The sequence below is a fragment of the Stegastes partitus genome, unplaced genomic scaffold, assembly GCF_000690725.1.
Source record: "Stegastes partitus isolate 25-593 unplaced genomic scaffold, Stegastes_partitus-1.0.2 Scaffold272, whole genome shotgun sequence".
Lineage (NCBI taxonomy): Eukaryota > Metazoa > Chordata > Actinopteri > Pomacentridae > Stegastes > Stegastes partitus.
This window is the reverse complement of record NW_007578003.1, coordinates 261,742-280,612: the sequence shown is the minus strand read 5'-3', so window position 1 is coordinate 280,612 and position 18,871 is coordinate 261,742. Positions and strand designations below refer to the sequence as shown.

At 41.5% G+C, this 18,871-nt stretch overlaps 1 protein-coding gene across 3 annotated transcripts in view; it reads right to left on the bottom strand.

Annotated features, from left to right (window-relative positions):
• add3a (adducin 3 (gamma) a) overlaps positions 1-18,871 on the bottom strand; it is an 82,776-nt gene that overhangs the window by 5,667 nt on the left and 58,238 nt on the right. For all 3 annotated transcript variants that reach the window (XM_008282443.1, XM_008282442.1, XM_008282444.1), the window contains exons 6-13: positions 14,966-15,115; positions 13,327-13,470; positions 11,939-12,037; positions 9,665-9,841; positions 5,938-6,192; positions 5,428-5,532; positions 4,111-4,197; positions 2,150-2,273 (exon numbers count right to left, since the gene is read on the bottom strand). In XM_008282443.1, the coding sequence (XP_008280665.1) occupies positions 2,150-2,273; positions 4,111-4,197; positions 5,428-5,532; positions 5,938-6,192; positions 9,665-9,841; positions 11,939-12,037; positions 13,327-13,470; positions 14,966-15,115 (1,141 nt within the window). The remainder of the gene's footprint in view (positions 1-2,149; positions 2,274-4,110; positions 4,198-5,427; positions 5,533-5,937; positions 6,193-9,664; positions 9,842-11,938; positions 12,038-13,326; positions 13,471-14,965; positions 15,116-18,871) is intronic.

Genomic DNA, 18,871 nt, shown 5'->3' with positions numbered 1-18,871 from the left:
TCTATCTATAAATATGCATACACACACTTCACCATAAGTGCCATTAATTGAATCGATTTCCATATGTGATGCTTAAAATAGCTGTTTTGGCCTTTAAATTATTAATGTATACGCTGTAACTTAACACAATTAATCACAGGCTAAACCTATGTGTGTGTGTGTGTGTGTGTGCGCGCAGGCCAAGCGTGTATCAGGCCTTTCCAGACGGACTCCAGCTTGCATCCAGATTGGTCACCGGGGATTCATGGGGCTGTGGGGGCAACAGTGTCATAGCAACGGGCTCCGCTCATGTGGCGGGTGTGAAGACCTGCTGTCTGTTCGGTCTGCCATCTTAGTCATACCGACCTCTCTCGCACACTGACACTTGCGCTGTGTTTCATATGCACATAAGGGCGCTTGGCCCGTGCGCATGCATGAACACATGCCCCACACCCGCATACATACAAATACACATTTTAATCTGGTCCAACGTGACAGGAGCTCTGCAAACTATCTGTTCACTATTGATTTCCTCCCTCCCCCCCCCTCCGCCTCTCTGAAAGGCAGTGGGAAAGATGGGCTAATATGATTAACATTGACTATCCTGTGTGTGAGCTCTTGTGTGTGTGCAGATACAAGGTTAAAACAGTTGAAGGCAGCTGTGGAGCCTGTGGGGACAAAGCGTTATGTTAAAAAGTCATGCAGGTATATGTGTGTATTTGTGTGGCGCTGTGTAAGAATATGGGATCTGCTGCTATACCGACCTGGCTTATATAGATGTTTATGACCACCCGAGTGCAGAGAGAGCACAGAACAAATTCAAGATGTTCAGTAATCAATGTGCAAGTCGAGATTTGAGGATGAGGACAGATTTGTCATTGAAATCCTGATTATGTTTAAGCCCAGCTTGAAATCTGCTGTTTATTCTGTTAACACCTTTGATGGGTTCATTTGTGCATATACACTACACAAGAACACTAGGAAGTACACTAACATTAGTTTAAAGGTGATTACAAGGATGAGATTTGAATTCCTGATCAGGACCAGAAGGTTTTACTTTGCTGTCAATGCATGAGCGAGACTGAAGTGAAGTCAAGGTCGTAATAGATTTTTGGGGTTTTTTATATGCAGCAGTGCCTCAGGGTTATTAATGATGAAGGTAGCAGTTAACCCTCTGAACTCCACAACACCTCTGTGGGTTTGAAAGGTATGTCATTTTTAAAAAACACATCATCAAAATTACACCGTTTATCCGTGTCAGAAACTGTCAAAACTGAAATTACTGTCAGATTTTCAACTTCCTTGAACAAAGGTATTTAAATATTAACTTAAAGTTGTGATTTTACATTAGAAAATCACTACACTTTACATGGCATATTTAAAAAAAGCTTACACTAGCTCGATTCTGCAAAAAAGACAACAACAAAAAAGTGCTCCTTGGTCCAACTGTGAAGTCATTAGTAACTCAGCTGCGACCAACAGTTGCGCGACAAAAACTGGGGGACTTTTAGCTGAACTACGATGAACTGCAGGCAGTGTTTACACAAAGCAGATATATGTAAAAATCTGTACAGTATGTTATCGCTAGTTCTACTCATGGCTGTGCTGTTTTCTTGTGACTTTTGCGGGAAAAAAATCTGACAGGACCAAACAAAACAAACGCCCACAAACTGCTTGGTTTTCACAGGGTTAATATACTACGACCATTTTAACCATCAAAATAAAAATAATAGCACTAATATGCACTAACTTTCAATCTAAACACCATATATCAAGCTTAAGGTTGGAAAACCCCATTAAAAACCCTGCACGGCAACCGCTGCTGCAATTTACTGCACGGCCGTTGCTTTGACAGGCCAATATTGAGGTCTTACACAAACTGCTCAAAGCGACGGCGATGAAGATGATAATTCCTCTCGCTGACTCAAACTAATCTCTTCCTGTGCGCTCCCAAATTGTGGCTTGCATATTGATTATTGATCCCGATTTGTTCTAAGCCTGCTCAATATTTTGTTGTTAAATGAACCTTCACAGATTGGTAGGATGGCTGCTGACACCGGGAGACAAATGTTTGGCTTTGAGTACAGCTCACAATGCGTGTGTGTGTGTGTGTGTGTGGTTATGCACGAGTTTGTATGTTTGTTTAAGTGTGCATTCGTGTGTGTCGCACCACTGAGGCCGAGTTGCCTCCTCTCCACGTTCTTGCGGTACTCCTCCAGGTCTTTCTCTGACAGCTCACTGAAGGGGTTGGGAGGCAGGGGAGCCATCTGCTCCTCCTCTGTGGGCACGTATGGCTGGGGAGGAGACGGGGGAGACGGGTGAGCGTGAGTGAGCACACACACACACACACACACACACAACACGCACGCACACACACACAGGAACAGGTACATGCACACGCTCTCTGAAAGTCAAAAACACACACACACACACAAACAAACAGATGTACGCACCAGACCATAAATGCATGCACACACACAAAAACAGCTCTCTTTGCAACTCACATCGACACTTGAAGACGCACTCAAAAACACACAAACAAAAAGAAGAAAAAAAAAAAAGTGCATCGTGTCTGAGAGCGACAGTCATTCATTAAAGTGTGACTAATGTAAAGATGAAACAGAGCGCTGACCACATCACATAACACAGAGCACGTCTAACCACCAGCTCTGCACAGAAACATGTTTATAATACACTGTAAAGAAATGTAAAAAATAAAACAAATACCGCAACAAGTCACGCTCATGCACACGCAACACATTTACGAAATTACACGTCTGCTTAGTTTGGGTTGTAAAAAAAAAAAAAAAAAAAAAAGTCCCACAACAACAGTCATGCTCCAACAAAGCATCCCACTTCAGCGACTCACAAAAACGAGTGCAATGTTGTGTAAAATAGAAACGAAACCCGTGACAATAAATGAAAATGGGTGTCAGTCTTAAAGCACAACTCTAACAAATACGTGCAAGTGTTTTTTTTTTTTCTGTTCTGACTGTGCGATAAAGTGTCAAAAATGAACAAAAAAACACATTAAAATCAAAACCACTGCAAATGGTGACAATAGGAGAACACTTGGGGATATTTACCAGAACTTTAATCTGCACCAGATCCTTCAAGACAAGACATCAACCACAAATCATATGAGCATCGAAGTGCATTAATTAGATATTTTGTTATCATACTTGTCCTATGCGTTTAGAATTTTTATTCATCTTTTTTTCTTACCATTAAAGCGCAACTTAAAAGGGGCTGATTTTCCATTTGTATAAAGTGCTCACTTACCTCCACCTAGTGGTCAAGTGGTGTCAGTGAACTCACTGCGCTATCTGCTGAACCACTCAAGTCCAAAATACACCAAGTTGTGAGCGTTTAAAACTGTGTCTATGACATTTATGTAACTCTCTTTCTCCTTTATCATCCTTATTAGTTCATTAAGCTCAGCAACCTCCGATCATTTCCAGAGCAGCTCTAATATACTGCAGCCTGAGCAGATGTCTAATCAGCCAGAACCCCTGAAAACACCTTTGAGCCACTGCTCAATAAACAAGTAATTAGGGAAATCTTTATGGTTAGTATTCATGCATTGCAGTGGGGAGGCTCAGCGGTTCAACAGACTGCGGATCCTGCAAAAACAACTGCAGTCCTGAAATGAGAAGCAAACGTCTCTGAACTGACTCTGTGCTGTTGTTGATGCTGTTCCGTCACATTTTAACATATGATTTAAAAACGACAATAAAATGTGATCTTGGAGTTTGATTGTTGTTTTTCTGTTTTTACAGTTTGTGTGACTGACGAAAGGTGAAATTTTGGCAGCTTCTTAAATACATCATGCCTTTAAAAGCTGCTAACGGTTTTGGGTATGTTCATGTAAATTAAGTTCACTGATGCATCCTTTAGGGAGAAACAAAACTATTATTTAAAGGAAACACCAAATTGTTCAAAGCAATCTTTTGGTGATAACTTTTCTTATTTTTTTTTTGTAACTGGCTGACAGACAGGAGATTATTTGGTGCAGCGCTACAGTGAAGTTTCAGTTTCTTGCTTGTTTGTCGACCTGCAGCCCGTACCTACTGTTTCAACTAAACAAAGTCAGGTTATGAGGTCAGAACATCAGAAAGCGGAGATTCTCACCCGTCGCGGTTCATCAACAGGGATTCCTGCAAGGTGCTGAGAGCGTGGCCCTGATGTCATCACGTCAAACCGGTTCTGCTCTCTGATCTGTGATTGGACGAAACACACGATGATGTCACCAGGAAGCCTTAACAGTGATCTGAATGATTATAAGGTGCAGTCAAAACAGTTCAGTATTGCTGTAACTCTACTGTCAAGTTTAGAAATGAAACTAAATGAAATATCAGTGATTAACTTTATGTTGGAAATAAAAGCTCAAATTTCTGAACACAAATATCCCATGAAGCATATGCAGACTGACAGTTTAGTGCTTAATGACCTTTACTTTACAGATACTGAGGTTGTTTAAGTTTCCTGTCTGAGGAGGTTCAAGAGAAGATGTGATTGCCATGAGACTGTTGGTGAAATGTGTTATCTGGGATTGAATTAAGATGTCTTATTGTGCTGATTTTCTAATATGATTAACATAACATGATTTTCTGAGGTTTGTTTTGTTGTTGCCTGTTCCTCGGATATCAAGCACACTAAATAATGCAAAGTCTTACTTTTGATTTTCAGAACAATGCAGAATGTAAATGTTAAACTTCATACTGATGCGTCTATTCGTGATCATCTGCCTTTTGCTAATCTCCTCAGGTTTTTAAGAGCAACCTTAAACCCAGAATAAAATGTCAGAGTAATTTTAAGTTCCGCTTAAGGTGAACTCTCCTTGTATTTCTGTCAAGAACTTGGGATTTCAGACAATCCTTCCTTTGTTCTTTGCTGATATTTTTTCTTTCCACTGACTTAAATCTTTACACTTTATACTCTGATCATGGTGATGGTGTTACAGTTAGTCACAATAAGCCATTTTACACTGCAGGAAGTTGCGGGCCCGTTTTAGGGCGCATTCCGACCCCAAGAACCATCCTTGTAGAACCTCTTTTAATTCTGAACAAAGCGTAGGTACGTCTGAGTGGCTCTGAAACAACTGCTGTGTGAGGCTTAGAGCTGGTTGGGTAAATCTGTGGAGGACAGTGAACGCTATTTCTTCTGCCCTTCTGATGCTGTGTTCTCCTCTCCAACACCGCCAGCAAAAAATATAGTCTAACATATCAAACTTCTATTGCTTTAGTTCCGGCATGCTCATAGAACCTAAAGTTACATCCAGTAACTACCATTTGTTGTTACTTTGGCACACTGGGTTACCATCATGGCTGAAAAAGTTCCTGGAACATTCCCTCACCTCAAGCCTTCCCTCTAGTATCAGCGCACTGCCAACTTAAATTTTACTATAGTTAGAATTTATGCTGATGTTAGGGGAAGTGTTAGACTCACTTTGTTCCTCTTCTGCAGAACCTCACTGGGGTCTGTGTTGAGAGGGACAAACTGATTGGGGTCCTCGATCCGGATCGGGGTTCCTGTCTCCTCCGCCTTCATCCACTGGAAAAGGAAGACAAGTGAAAGCTGGTGTTACAAAACTTAAAAAAAGAGTCTACTGTAAGACCCCTAACTCTGTTATTAGTCACTAAACTAAACGTCTCAAAGGTAAATAACATGAACCAAGCAACTGTAGTTCTCTGTCCGGCCACTAGAGGGCGGTCCAGTATCAGGTAAAGATGGCTCTAGTCAAAACAACAGAGTCAACACTAACTGACTATGTTCACTTTGTCACTTCATATTTTGGTTTATTGTAAAAACTCACAGTTTTTTGCGAGCACACAATCACACAATCACATATTTGTTAAACCCTGTTTGGCGTTAAAGTTGAACTTCAAACCTTTAGATGTCTATTCCCATGTTTGTTATCATGTTTTTCAGACCAGCATTCACCCCCTCTCTGCTCACCGTGGTTGTCCGGCTGTTGTAGCGCTCCTCTCCTCCCTCCACGCTGACCTTGGTGTAGCTGTTGGGGGAGTTGAGCCAGCGTGTCTTCTCCCTCTGCTGCCGCTGCTGCAGAAACTTGAAGGGCAGCCGCGTGGCGGCGTCCCCGTCCTCCTCGAACATGAACGCCGTGACCGTGGCGGGGATCTCCACGTCGCTCTTGTGCCTCGGCTTCTCCCGGACGATGGGGTGCCGGTACGCGTAACCCGTCCTGTAGCCCTGAGGTGCAAAAAGAACATCACATCAGTTTGTTTTCTTTCTTCCGTACAGATTGTTTAGCTTCGCAGTGACAAGAAAACAAAACCATGTGGCCTCAACCAGAAGCTGATTCATGCACTCACACATGTGCTGCGGTGTGTTTATGTGGTCCTCCATCTACTCCTGCTGCTGTGGAATTCAGTTTAGCTCATGAGGATCATTAACCCTCTGACCTTCAAGCCATTTGTGGACATATTTTGCTCCCGTCACATTTTTACTCACTGGGAGCTCATTTTTCACTCTAATATAAAGTCCTGCGCCTTTATGGAAACAGCACAACCTCAGCTAGAAGTACAGAGAACTAAAAAAGACTCTCTGTACAGAAAAACTAAGTTATGATGTCATGAATCACAACAGAGAAGCTATATTATTTATTCAACCTGGAATCAAGATGTACAACATTTTTCCACAGGTGTTAAAAAAAGCTGGCTCTCATATTATCGGCATTTTACTACTTACATTTCAACTTGTCACCTGTCAGCCGTACCTACTGATATCTGCTGTGAAAGCACTGCCTCCAGTTCAGCTCGAAAATTCCTACATTTGTGTCATTTCACTGTTTAGTTGCAGCTGAGTCAGGAATGGCTTCACTGTTACACTGAGGAGCGCAGAATTTTTTGGTATTTTTACAGAATCTAGTTCGTATAAATGCTTTATTTTTGGCATATTTTTTAATATAAACATATAGAATGAAGTGATTTTTAGGAAATACAGTGATTTTAAGCTTAGATTTGGTTTTCTGACATAGTCACAGATGAGTTGTTCAAAGACTGTCGGAAAGTTGGAAATCAAATGATTCTGTTTTTACAGTTTCTGGCTGTGATAGATGGTTTAATTTTAGTGATTGTTAAAAAAAAACAGCTTTCCTTTCAGACCCATCGATGGGTTTTAGGGTTCAAATGTTCTTAGATCACAGAGTTCACATCATTAGAAACAATAAATAAGTTTTACCAAATGAATAACAGAAGTGAACGTTTCTTCTGTGACTTTACTTTCCTATGATGCTGGTTGGGTTGCCAGTTTCATAGTTAGGAAAATGGAAAAGAAAGAGAGAAACAGTGCTGTGACCGCAGGGTATCTGGCAGCACAGAGGACAGAGTCAGAGAGTCATTTCCTGGCTGACCCTTTCTCTCTCACCCCTCTCCCCCCTTTCCTCTCCCTCCACTTTATTCTCATCTCTCCTCTTCTCTCACATTCCCATTTCCTTTCTCTCAGTGTCGCGGCTGTTTTTCAGACAATTTTCCACACTGGGCTTGACAGCTTTTCTTTTCATCTAAACTCTGTGGTCAAAGCTGACCTTTCAACTTGACTTCATCACCCTTTTTTTTTATTTATTTTTTAATCCGGATACAGTCAACTGAGCTGGAAGGATCTTTTCCTGCTTCATATTCACACATTTGTACACAATCGAAGCTGGGAGCTCGCCGCTTTCTCATCACCACGCCTGGGTCTTGTACTGAATCCAAGAGCTTATCTGATACTAATGCAGTGTTCATGAAGTGTGTGAGAAAAGAGGGATGGCGAGGAAGGGAGGGGAGACACGGAGACGAACTGTTGGCTGAGGGGAGGTGATTCATTGAGAAGGGGAGAAGGTGGGAGGGAAGCATGGAGAAGGAAGAAAAGTGTGGGGTGAAGGAGGCGAGAGAGGGAGGACAGACGGAATGAGGAGCTCAGCCAGGGAGAACAGAGTGACACTTCTACAGTCACATTATTGTTGGTCGTGATGAAGCCTGCAGGGACTGAACAGCTGCTTTTAACAGATTTTTAAATTAAAAAAAAAAAAAATCATCACAGCCCTCTTCAAATCTTTCCCACAAATTTCTCTGGGCTCCTTTAAAATTAATCTCTTTTCCCTTGAACTGTTTTATGTAATGTGCTTACAAAAAAAATCATTTGTCAGTTTAACAGCTCACAGTGCTGCTGGTTTTCTTGCATTTTCCTTTGAATACAGTTTTAGTTACTGTAGACGGCACCCTTTTCTAACTCCCACATTAGCCACCGCTGCTCATAGTTTGCTGGTCGTCATTTATTTTACTATAAAGAAACAGGAATGTGTCATGAATCTCAGACTATTTCTCTTTGGATGGACAAACGACCACACGGTGTTTAAAGTGACAAATGTTATACCTTCATGAAATGTTTATAGGTTAGTCAGCGGTGGTGAATTTTTATTTTATTTTTTTCCCCTCCCGAAATATGACGTCACACTGCTTTAAAGAGTGGTTTTGTAGAAAATCAATGTGGCTCAGGTGGTAGAGCGAGTCAGTCAATGATAGGAAGGTCGGCGGTTCGATTCCGCCCTATAAGCTGTGTCATGGTCGTCGTGTCCTTGGGCAAGACTCTTCACCCGCCTTGCCTGATGTGAATGCGTATGAATGGATTGTTTGAGGTGGTGGTCGGAGGGGCAGAATGGCAGCCAGGCCTCTGTCAGCTGTGGCTACAATCGTAGTTACCACCACCAGAATGAATGTGTGTGAATGAATAACTGACAGTGTAAAGCAGGGGTCTCGAACTCCGGTCCTCGAGGGCCGCAATCCTGCAAGTTTTAGATGTTTCCTTCTTCCAACACACCTGATTCACATGACCAGGATCGTTATCAGGCTTCTGCAGAGCTTGATGATGAGCTGATCATTTGAATCAGGTGTGTTGGAAGAAGGAAACATCTAAAACTTGCAGGATTGCGGCCCTCGAGGACCGGAGTTCAAGACCCCTGGTGTAAAGCGACTGAGTGTCTAGAAAAGCGCTATATAAATCTGACCAATTACTATTATTATTTATTTGATTTCTATCAGCTAGTTCTATTCCTATCTGCTGTATTAACACAGCCTGCAGTTCAGCTGAAAAGTCCCTGTTTTTAATCACATAACCGTTACAGCTGAGTCACGAGTGGTGGAGCACAGAATTTTTTGTTTTTAAAAGCATCTACTTCGTGTAAACATTTTATTTTTGGCATATTTTTATTAGCGATATGTCAAATAAAGTGACTGATGGACTGTCAGAATTTTACACTTAGAGCTGACTTAGCTTTCTGACGGAGCAACACCTCATAGACAAATAGTTTTTAATTCCTTTAATTTGATTGTTTATTTGATGTGATCACAACTACATTGGACAAACCAGATGCATTGTTTTAGCACAGGTGCTAATCCGCAACACCTGTCCACAGGGAGAGAGAAAGTAAAGTGTACAAGGGCAGATGGAAAGTTCAGTACAAAATCTCACACAAGTGCACATGTGCTGAGATGCAAAGAAGTCTTCTTAGTACTTAGATTTTCATGCAATTTTAATATTTGCCTCTAAGCGTATTTGTACAAGATAAATCATAAGTAAAGTAAAATGTGCAGGTTAAGTGTGTAGATTAGAAGTAACAAGAGGCATTATGATATATACGTGTGTGGTTTTTTGTGTCAGGTATACAAATCTGCACACTCACCAGATTATCCAGCATCCTCATCAGAGACTCAAACTCCAGCTCGCCGATCTTCCACTTGTACTGGCCGGCCATGTTGACCGAAGCCGCTGAGGCCACGGCGAACACTCGCGACTTGTACTTCTCCTGGTCCAGCACTATAAGGTTGTCCACACCTCCAGCACACGAGATGGCATTCACCTAAAACCACAAAGTACGAACAACCAGGGAAGCATGTGAGCTGACTGACGGCTGACGCAACACAACATAGACAAAAAGGCCCTTTTTTCTCTCCAGACATCTGCAGCGTTAGCTCGTCTACAAACCGACCGTTTGAGGAGGAAAGACGTCACAACCGATATGAGAAACCCCTCATTCTTAACGCTACGGCAGCACAGAATATACAGTACATGACATAAAACAAACATGTTTGAGGGGATTTATTTATAGAAACTAAGCTGGGCTTTGCAGGATGGATTAATGTTTTCTTTTGCTCGACCGGGGGGGAGAGTCAATCAGGAGATTTGGTTTGCCTGTCACAGAAGCCGATACAACTCTTCATCTCTAAAATCCACCATATTTACAAATGAACACAAAAACACACGAGAATCCAAAAACAAAACACAAGAGGAATCCCTCAGGTCACGCAACTGAAGACTTTAGACATTATGAATTCTCTCCTGCCTGTGTGACAACAACAAGAAAACATCTGTTGACTCCATACGCCGATAGAAACACTGCAGCTGTTGTGACACTCATCAGTGATATCTCATAATTTTATCTGTTGTTCATTGTTTAACTCACAGTAGATTATTAATATGATATCATATGATCATGTTTTGTTAAACTACTGAACTCTCAGTGTTTAGGTTTGACTGAAGTGGCAGAGGCTGGATGTCTGAAATATTTTCCATTGATGTAGTTCAGTTATTGATTATTTTTTAGCTATTCCAAACATCTAATCATTTCTTCTAGTTAACTTTCCACCACTTTGTCCATATTTTCCCTCAGTTACCTTAATTGAGGTAAATGATTGTCAGGTCTCATTGTGGAGTGTTTTTTTAACCCTAACATGAATCAGTTTCTTAGCGATTTATCTGTCTAGTTTTATTTATCACAGCCTGCAGTTTAGCTGAAAAGACACAATTTTTTAAATAAAGCGACTAATGAAATATTCTGATTTCAGCGTTGGTTAAGTTGTCTGATGGATGTTAAAGACAGTCTCATGATCTTTCTGTTTGTACAGCTTCTGGCAATGACAAAGTGGATTTTGGGCTTCAGAGGGTTAAACTATATTTTCATTAAATGACTTATTAATAATAATTTATTCTTACTTTTATTGGATAGTTACATAAAAGAGTGACACGAAATGTGGACAAAGAGAGCACCAAGTCAAAATCCTTGTATGTGGAAATCTACTTTCGGATTCTAATCCACTAAAAGGTCCAGACTGGCAGGAAATCAAAGCAGGGACTCACTGCTTAAAGCCATTTATGCCCATCTCGTATGCACGTTAACCACTCGGCTATCAGGTCACCCCGATATGAACATGTTTCTTTGTAATTTTAGTTTGTTTTAAATTTGTCAATATACTCCTCAATCTGTCCTTAGCTTCACCATCTCTACATCCCTGTCATTCACGACGTTTTGACTTTATTCTATTGTGTTGAAAGGCTGTTCTTTGTTTATAATGTCTTATTGTTATTGCACAGCCTTGAGGAACAGTCACTTTGTATTTCACTGTAAATAAAACTCTTGAATATTCCACCTGAACGCTGCAGAAGCTGTCCTGAGGTTGCCTCATCAGCAAAGATTACTCAGATCGATGCATGTAATATGAATATAACATTTAAAATAAACCAGGAATTCATACTAAATCCACAATCTGTCAAATCGACCTCCTGAAATCCCCTCCATCATCCACTATTCAGATGTCTTACTGGCTCAATATATAAAAAAAAAAGAAAAGAGGAAGGACAACACCCTTCTTAAAACGCAGCTTTGGACCCACATCAACAACAACACATCAGATTGTTACTCCCGTCGTCAAACTCCTAATAGCCCGATTATAAAACTGTGTTTAGCCAACATTTTCCACATGGCAAGAGATTATGAGTTACGGAGTGTTGTTAAAAAAAGTCTGAGAGGAAAAAATGTGAAAGCAGCTGTGGGGAGATTAGATTTAGCGGGAAAGCTGCTGCCCTGCTGCTCTAATGCGGCTGTGCAGAAGCTGAGGGGTGCTGGAATGTGCCGGTCGCCCGAAAACGGCAGCAGCAGCAGTCGTCTCTCTCTGCGTACCTGGATTTCGCAGGCGTACTGGGCGTTGTAGATGTAGTGAAAGGCCTCTTCGATGGTTTCCCCGAGAGCAACCACGCCGTGATTCCTCAGCACCAAAACCTGCGACAGAAAACAGTCAACGTGAAACCTAACAGCAGTGCACAGGTTCGAACGCAGTCATTTCGGTTGTGACTGCACGATTATGCGTAGGGCCCTTTAATTAAAACGTAACCACAAAAACATTTCTGATCTTATGTATCAACATGGGTTTGGCCACTGGATGACAGCAGCAGGATCTGGCAGCAGATCGACGGCGGAAATTCCCTCGAATTCCCTGAATTGCTGCTGCTGATGAAGAATCCAACAGGGCAAGACACTCTCAAGGAAGGCACGAAAACTAAAAAGGTGCAGAAGGTAATTCAAGCACAGCAGACCTTTCAACAGGATGTGTTGACTCCTGCTGCTGTTTCCTATTTTAAATACACCACTCCCTGATAATACATCATTTTTCTTTCTTGGCCTCAAGGACAAGATGTGGTTTCTCAAACTAAACAAAGACATCACGCATAGACCTTTGGAGCAAACGGGTATAAAATGTTGTGCAGTTTTCTTTTTATATTTTTTGCCTGCTTTCTCAGTGACTGTGGAGACTATGGATTAAGGAGGGTATTGGTAGTGGAATAGTTCTACATTTTGGGAAATTCTCCTTTATCAGCCAAAGATGATAAACAGTCTGGTGCATAATCCCTCAAAAAACTAGCAGTTGGATTTAATGAGATGTAATGTGTTAATTAGTAAACTTCAGAGACGTTGCTAGGCAGATTTTATTACCTTTAAACAGAGACAGTTGTTTCCAGTCTTAAGGTTAGTCTAAGTTTATCAGAGTAGTGATTAATGTGCAACACTAAAACCTGCTGAAGGGTTTAAAATGCATGTTATCTTTAAAAGAAATCATCACCATTGATCCGGGCTAAAACAGAAAGAGTCATCTGATTTTCAATGGCCCTTGAACTAATCATTCGTGACACGCTGTTCTATTAGAAAATTAACCAAATCTGAGCTTCAAATTCTGATATTTCAATAAAGTCCTGTTCTTCTCTCATTTAAAGATTTGTCAGAAATCAATCATTTGCAGTAACTAGATTTTGTAAAAACCAAAAATTCTGAGCCCTATGAAGCCACCAGTGATTGAGTTGTGATGATTAAACTTTGCCAAACTGCAAAAACAACAGGTTGAAGTTCTCTCTACTTCTAGTCATAGTTGTAGTGATTTCAGAGAGGTGCAGGACTTTCTATTGCTTTGAAAAATAAGCCCACAGCGAGTAAAAAAAAAAGCGCCCAGAAACTGTTTGGAGTTCAGAGGGTTAGTAATAATGAAACATCTAGTTTAGTTTTCTTGGCTGTCTGACCTTCGCCGTGGGCCCCAGGGCCTTCTGCAGCTCTCTGCGCTCCTCCTGGTCGTCCAGGCTGCCCTGGTAGTTGTAGTAGGCGATATCACCCAGGATCAGCGCCTCCTGGGAAATGGGCAGGATCCCGCACTTCATAGATGACACCTAAAGCAGGAGAAAGGTGAGGAGAAGGCAGGGAAGACGTGAGCGATAAGAAGCTTTGACAGGCGTAGTACAGCAGACTGTGTGAGGAACGCTTTGAAGCTGACTGCAGAGAGAAGCCTCTTTGTTGTCACATGAAATGCGATAGAACTTTTGCACTGTAGATTATTCTCTTTTTACTCGACTTAGGTGATATAATTACACCAAATGTATCCACTTATCTCAAAATGCAACATAACGTCTCCTTTAACATGAGTTTCAAGCAGGTTAATCAGTGCAAAAGGCGGGTATGAGGTGGTTTAGAATGAAGCGAACTGTTGTGGGATTTTTGGAAATTGAACAAATGACAGAACTGGAGATAAGATTAGGATGTGTAATCAGATTTAAGCATAAGCAAATAATAAGACTGGAAAATATGATGTGTAAACTGTATTCATGAATGCACTGAGCAGTCCTGTGTAAGCCCAACCCGATGAAAAACCTGCAGAATACAGCCAGCCTGAAGCACAAGCTCTGTCTGTGCATTCGTGTGGGAGTTGAAATTAAGGTCACTATGGCCTCGCAAAGACTAAAAGAGATGATCCCAGTTGTCGAGAGGGGAAAGGAGAGCGCCTCAGGTGTGATTTTTTTTTTTGGGATCACACAAACCTGAGCATGTATTCATGCTGCCGAGAAAATGGGTTGGGCTTTTCAGGAGAAGGAGGAGAGTTGGGAGAAGTTTGCGTAAGTATATAAGGAAATGTTGTTAGTTCAATTCTCGAGATTTTGCTCATGTTTGTTCTTACAGCCTCTGTATTGAGTAAACATTATTCACATCAGACTCTCAAAATGTTTTCCCTGGAAACCTTTTTAGAAGACTCTTTACACGAGAAGTGATTTATTTATTTTTTTTCCTACAGGTTTTTGTTAAGGCTGCCGGCCCTTCCTTCTTTGTTGTGTTTCTTCCTTATGTAAATTGCAGTGTGCCGTTGCTGGTTGCCGATTGGGTCAGGGCAGATGGGCAGAGCCAAGCCAATCAGTCAGGACCCAATGAGACCTATTTAAGTTTGGAGCAGCCCAGTTAACAGAGTGGTTGTATGTATGCAGCGCACCAGTGCCCGATTCTTTCAGGAGAACTTTTGTTTTGTGTTAAGGCACTTTTCCAAAAGCTGTTGTGGGACAGGGCTCATTTTTTAATTCTCATTTAGGAAGGTGCTGTTCGGTATGCTTTGATTTTGAACACTTTGTTATTCTATTGAACTTGCTTTTACTTTGTTTTTGTTTTGTCAGTAGCAATTCAGTCTATAAGATCTTTTGTGTGTTTAAGTTAACAAGCACCTTTTTGCCCTGTTGCCCCTCAGTTTTGTGGTTTTGGTGAACTCTGTTACTTTTAAGCTAATTACATCTGGTTTTGTTGCTTCCCTTTTCCCCTTTTCTCGAGCTGGGTTGTAACAGTTTGACAAAGCTGCCTGACCATCACCGGCCCACAGCAGGAGGACTGAATCACAGCAGAACTTACGGCTGCCGCGGCAGGAGTGTGCACGTGGATGATGCAGCGGATGTCTGGACGCATGGAGTAGATGGCAGCATGGGGGCTGAACCCTGCAGGGTCGATCCTCAGGTTGGTGGAGCCCTGTTCGATCACGTCCCCGATGATGTTCACCTTCACCTGCGGAGACAAGGACAGAGTCGAAGTCAGTCACGGATTTATGATCCGGATACAGCAGGTGAACGTAAATCCTCTGCTGTGGGAGAACTCAGGGAGATATACTGTACAACTAACCATGCCGACATCAGTGACAGCAAACATCAAGCACATCAAGACACTGACTCACAACCAGATCCACCGACTTGCCCACAAGCGCAGTTAATAACCCTCCGACATGAACCCAAGAAGACACAAGTCAGAATCAATGAGCGTGATGACAGAAATCACATTATCAACGATTCCTCCTCTCCGTCTGCTCCTCTCCAGGAAATGAATTGAAGCGTTACCAGGAGACATAATATAGTCAAGGAGTGGACATGATGTTCTTTACTATGACAGCTTCATTAGCAGCCAGTTAGCAGTTATTAGATCAGAGGAGAGGGAGAGAAAACAGTCCGAGGAGAAGGTAGAGGTAGAAGACCTGCGGGGCGGGGAGTCGGAACGAAGACAGATAAATGGATCGCAGTATAAAATCTGGAGGAAGAGCAACGAACAAACTCAGTGCAGATGTCAGTAAAACCTAATAACAACCAGAAAACACAGCTTTGCCTGCAGACCTTGTTTAAAATTGCCATTACTGTAACCACATGTTGTTCTGTGATACGAACCAGAACCTACCAGCTCACATTTCTCTTTCACAATGCAAAGTGTGTTATCACAACAGGAAAAGGGCATCCATCATCCAGTCTGGGGCTAATGAAACACACCCAGTTTAACCGGAGCCGGCCGATGGAGCGACGAGGGAGAGCTGCAGTGAATAACAGCGAAGGGGTCGGTGTTTAAAAATGTGCAAGTACTGTTCGCAGCAACACCGCTAAAACTTAAGCTGAGGAAATCAGAAACCTGCAAGTAACTGGGAAAGCTTCACACAGTTGAGAACTACACCTCTATACTCATTAGTTTTGTATCTTTAGTCATCAGTAGTAAAATATTAGCATATTTATACATCATTTAGTTTATAGAATAACAAAGAAAGCTCTATTAATGTACTTTGATGGTTACTTCAAGCACCGTCACAGCTTTGCAAATTAATACGGTATCAGTTTTACATCTTCCTACATATTTAATGACCAAAAGCTTTAAAGTGACATGAGGGGTGATTCATTTGCTCAGAGAGTTTTGAAAACCTGACACCTCAGTATACACCATTGGATATAAAACCTACTTCTTAGAGTTATGGCCAAATTGTTATTATAGTGCATTTGAAACATTGTCGGCCTGAATATCTGTTGGCTAAGTGCTTCAACATAACTTTAAATGCTTATTAATACTCTGGTGCTCATTATAATCAGAAATAAAATCACAGTTTTCCTTAAGTTTTCCAATGTATTTTTGTTATGTGTTGCTACATATTGTGTGGTTGTTTTCAACACCAGATCTGGTAACTAAGAGTTCAGTTTTTACTCAGTCATTCAAGGTTTTATAGAAGAAGAAGGACATAACGAGCACCAAGCACATAACTGAAGTATGTTTGTGGTGTCAGAACATAAAGATATTACATAGGCACAAGTATAAAGGAAATTATTTAAAAAAATTTCAGGCCCGACTTAGCTTCCTTTAACCCTCTGAACCCCAAATCATGTCTGCTGGTTTGAAAGGCATGTTGTCTTCACAAAACGGGCAAAACTTACACCAGTCATCATAACTAGAAACTATCAAACCAGACAGAAACATTGAATTTTGAACTTTCCAGTGGTTGCTGATCGACTCGGATGCCGAATGCAACTGTGACGAGGCGTTTGGTTGGAAAAACGTAACCAAATCTAAGCTTAAAATTGTGCTATTTTTATTAACATCCCTGTATTTCACGTCTAGTTTAAAAAATTTCCAAAAAAACCAAACCAAACAAAAAAAATCCAGATTGCCTCAACCACTTTCAGTAAAAAAGTAAAAATTCAGTCTTCAGCGATTAAAACGGCTGAGACCAACAGTCACATGGCAAAAATTCAGGGATGTTTCTGCTGAACTGCAGGCAGACGACAGGAGACAGGTATAGAAACAACTTTAAAATGTAGGTACAGCTAAGGGCTTATAAAAAATATATATTATGATGTCAGGTATTTTTCAATTTTTGGAAAATAAATAATTACAGAAGCTTTTTCCCTTTATTTAAAACAAAAAAAGATTTAACACATTATAACTGTGCAATGTTGCACAGATTACATTTCAGACTTGTCTCTGCCTCTAGTCCTGGTTTCCACAGAGGTGCTGGACTTTATATTACAATAAAAAATGAGCCCACAGTGAGTAAAAATGTGAAAGGACCAAAAAAAAAATCCCCAGAAACTGCTTGTGGTTAAACAGCAGCGTTGAATCTGCAACTTGCTCGTGACCTTCAGATCACCTGAAGCTGAAAATCCTGAGATGCGTCCTCAGTGGGGCTCGGCCTTTTAGCAGCCATATGGATGTTTGGATAGATGGCCGTCTATTGATCTTTCACCCAGCAGAGGAAAATGAAAGGCACAAGCCGAGCGTAAGTAACCACCACTGTCTTTTGTCTCTGCACGACCCCACAGCCATGACCAGCTGTCAGGCGATCGACCAACGATTGGGTTACATCACGCGTCCAGTGCGGTATCAGACCATCCTGTCACGTCCTTTACAACGCGACAGCCTGTCAGTCAAACACCGCCTCAGCTGAGAGGCCCCTCCTGACAAATGTAGCACGTCTAATTATAAAAACATGCCAAAGGACGTGTCAGAAAGAATCTGAAATGTGATGCAGGAGGGAGCAGATAAGGAGGTGATAAGGAGAGCGAGGCATGAAGAACACACGTGGGCAGTGGAAACTTCAATGTGAAATCCCAGGATTTTTTTTTCACGCATAATTCAAGTTAAGCGAATCAAACAGCCTCACTTCAACTTTCTGATCCTCTAACGTGAAGCCAGTTCAGATCAGATTGTGTTCACGGACATGAAATCAGGAAGTGACCTAAAGCTCTTTTTCTATGAACTCAAAAGGCCTCACCTTCAACTCAGATACTGGGATACTGACAGGGAGCAGCAGATGGAAACTGACCAAATTCAACTGACCCCAGCACGACCCCCTCACACTCTTTATTCTGGATGACTTGCTCTTCATCAATCCCTCTGCTTCTCTAAACACTCAAACCACGTAACTATAGAGCTCCCTGAATCAAAACAGGCTGAAAGAGGAGAAGGGGAGGAGATTAGAAAGAGGCCGATAAACACAGCGGTGGCAGACTGGCATCAAAACACAAACACACTGAGACGCAGTGGGGGGAAACCTTAAAGTGCCGGTCTACATCATTTGGTTCTGTCTCTCAGCATTTGCAGCGTTGTGGTCTTTCCTCTCGTACAGACGAACTTTACCGCCCAGCCGCAGAGAAGATGGATGTGGTCCAGACGAACTTAAAATAGTCAAGTTTAAGTGATTTGCCATTTACAGTATTTCTAAAGCTGAGTCTACATTTTATTCTGCTGTCTGCTGTGATTTGTACGACGAGCAGCTATGAGCGAAACGTTTCATTATGAGTTATGAAACTCTTTTAGTAAGGCAAACACATCATACTCACAATGTAATGTCTGAGTTTAGTGGAATTTGTAGACAGGGTTATTACTGCACAGTCAGTTTCTAGTTTGCTGAGTACACCTGCTTCAAACTAACAAAGCCTCCATGAAAGTTGGAGTAGTACGCTTTTGCTAATAAACTGGCAAATAAGTAGATATTTTAGAAGGAAAATAATGGTTAATTTA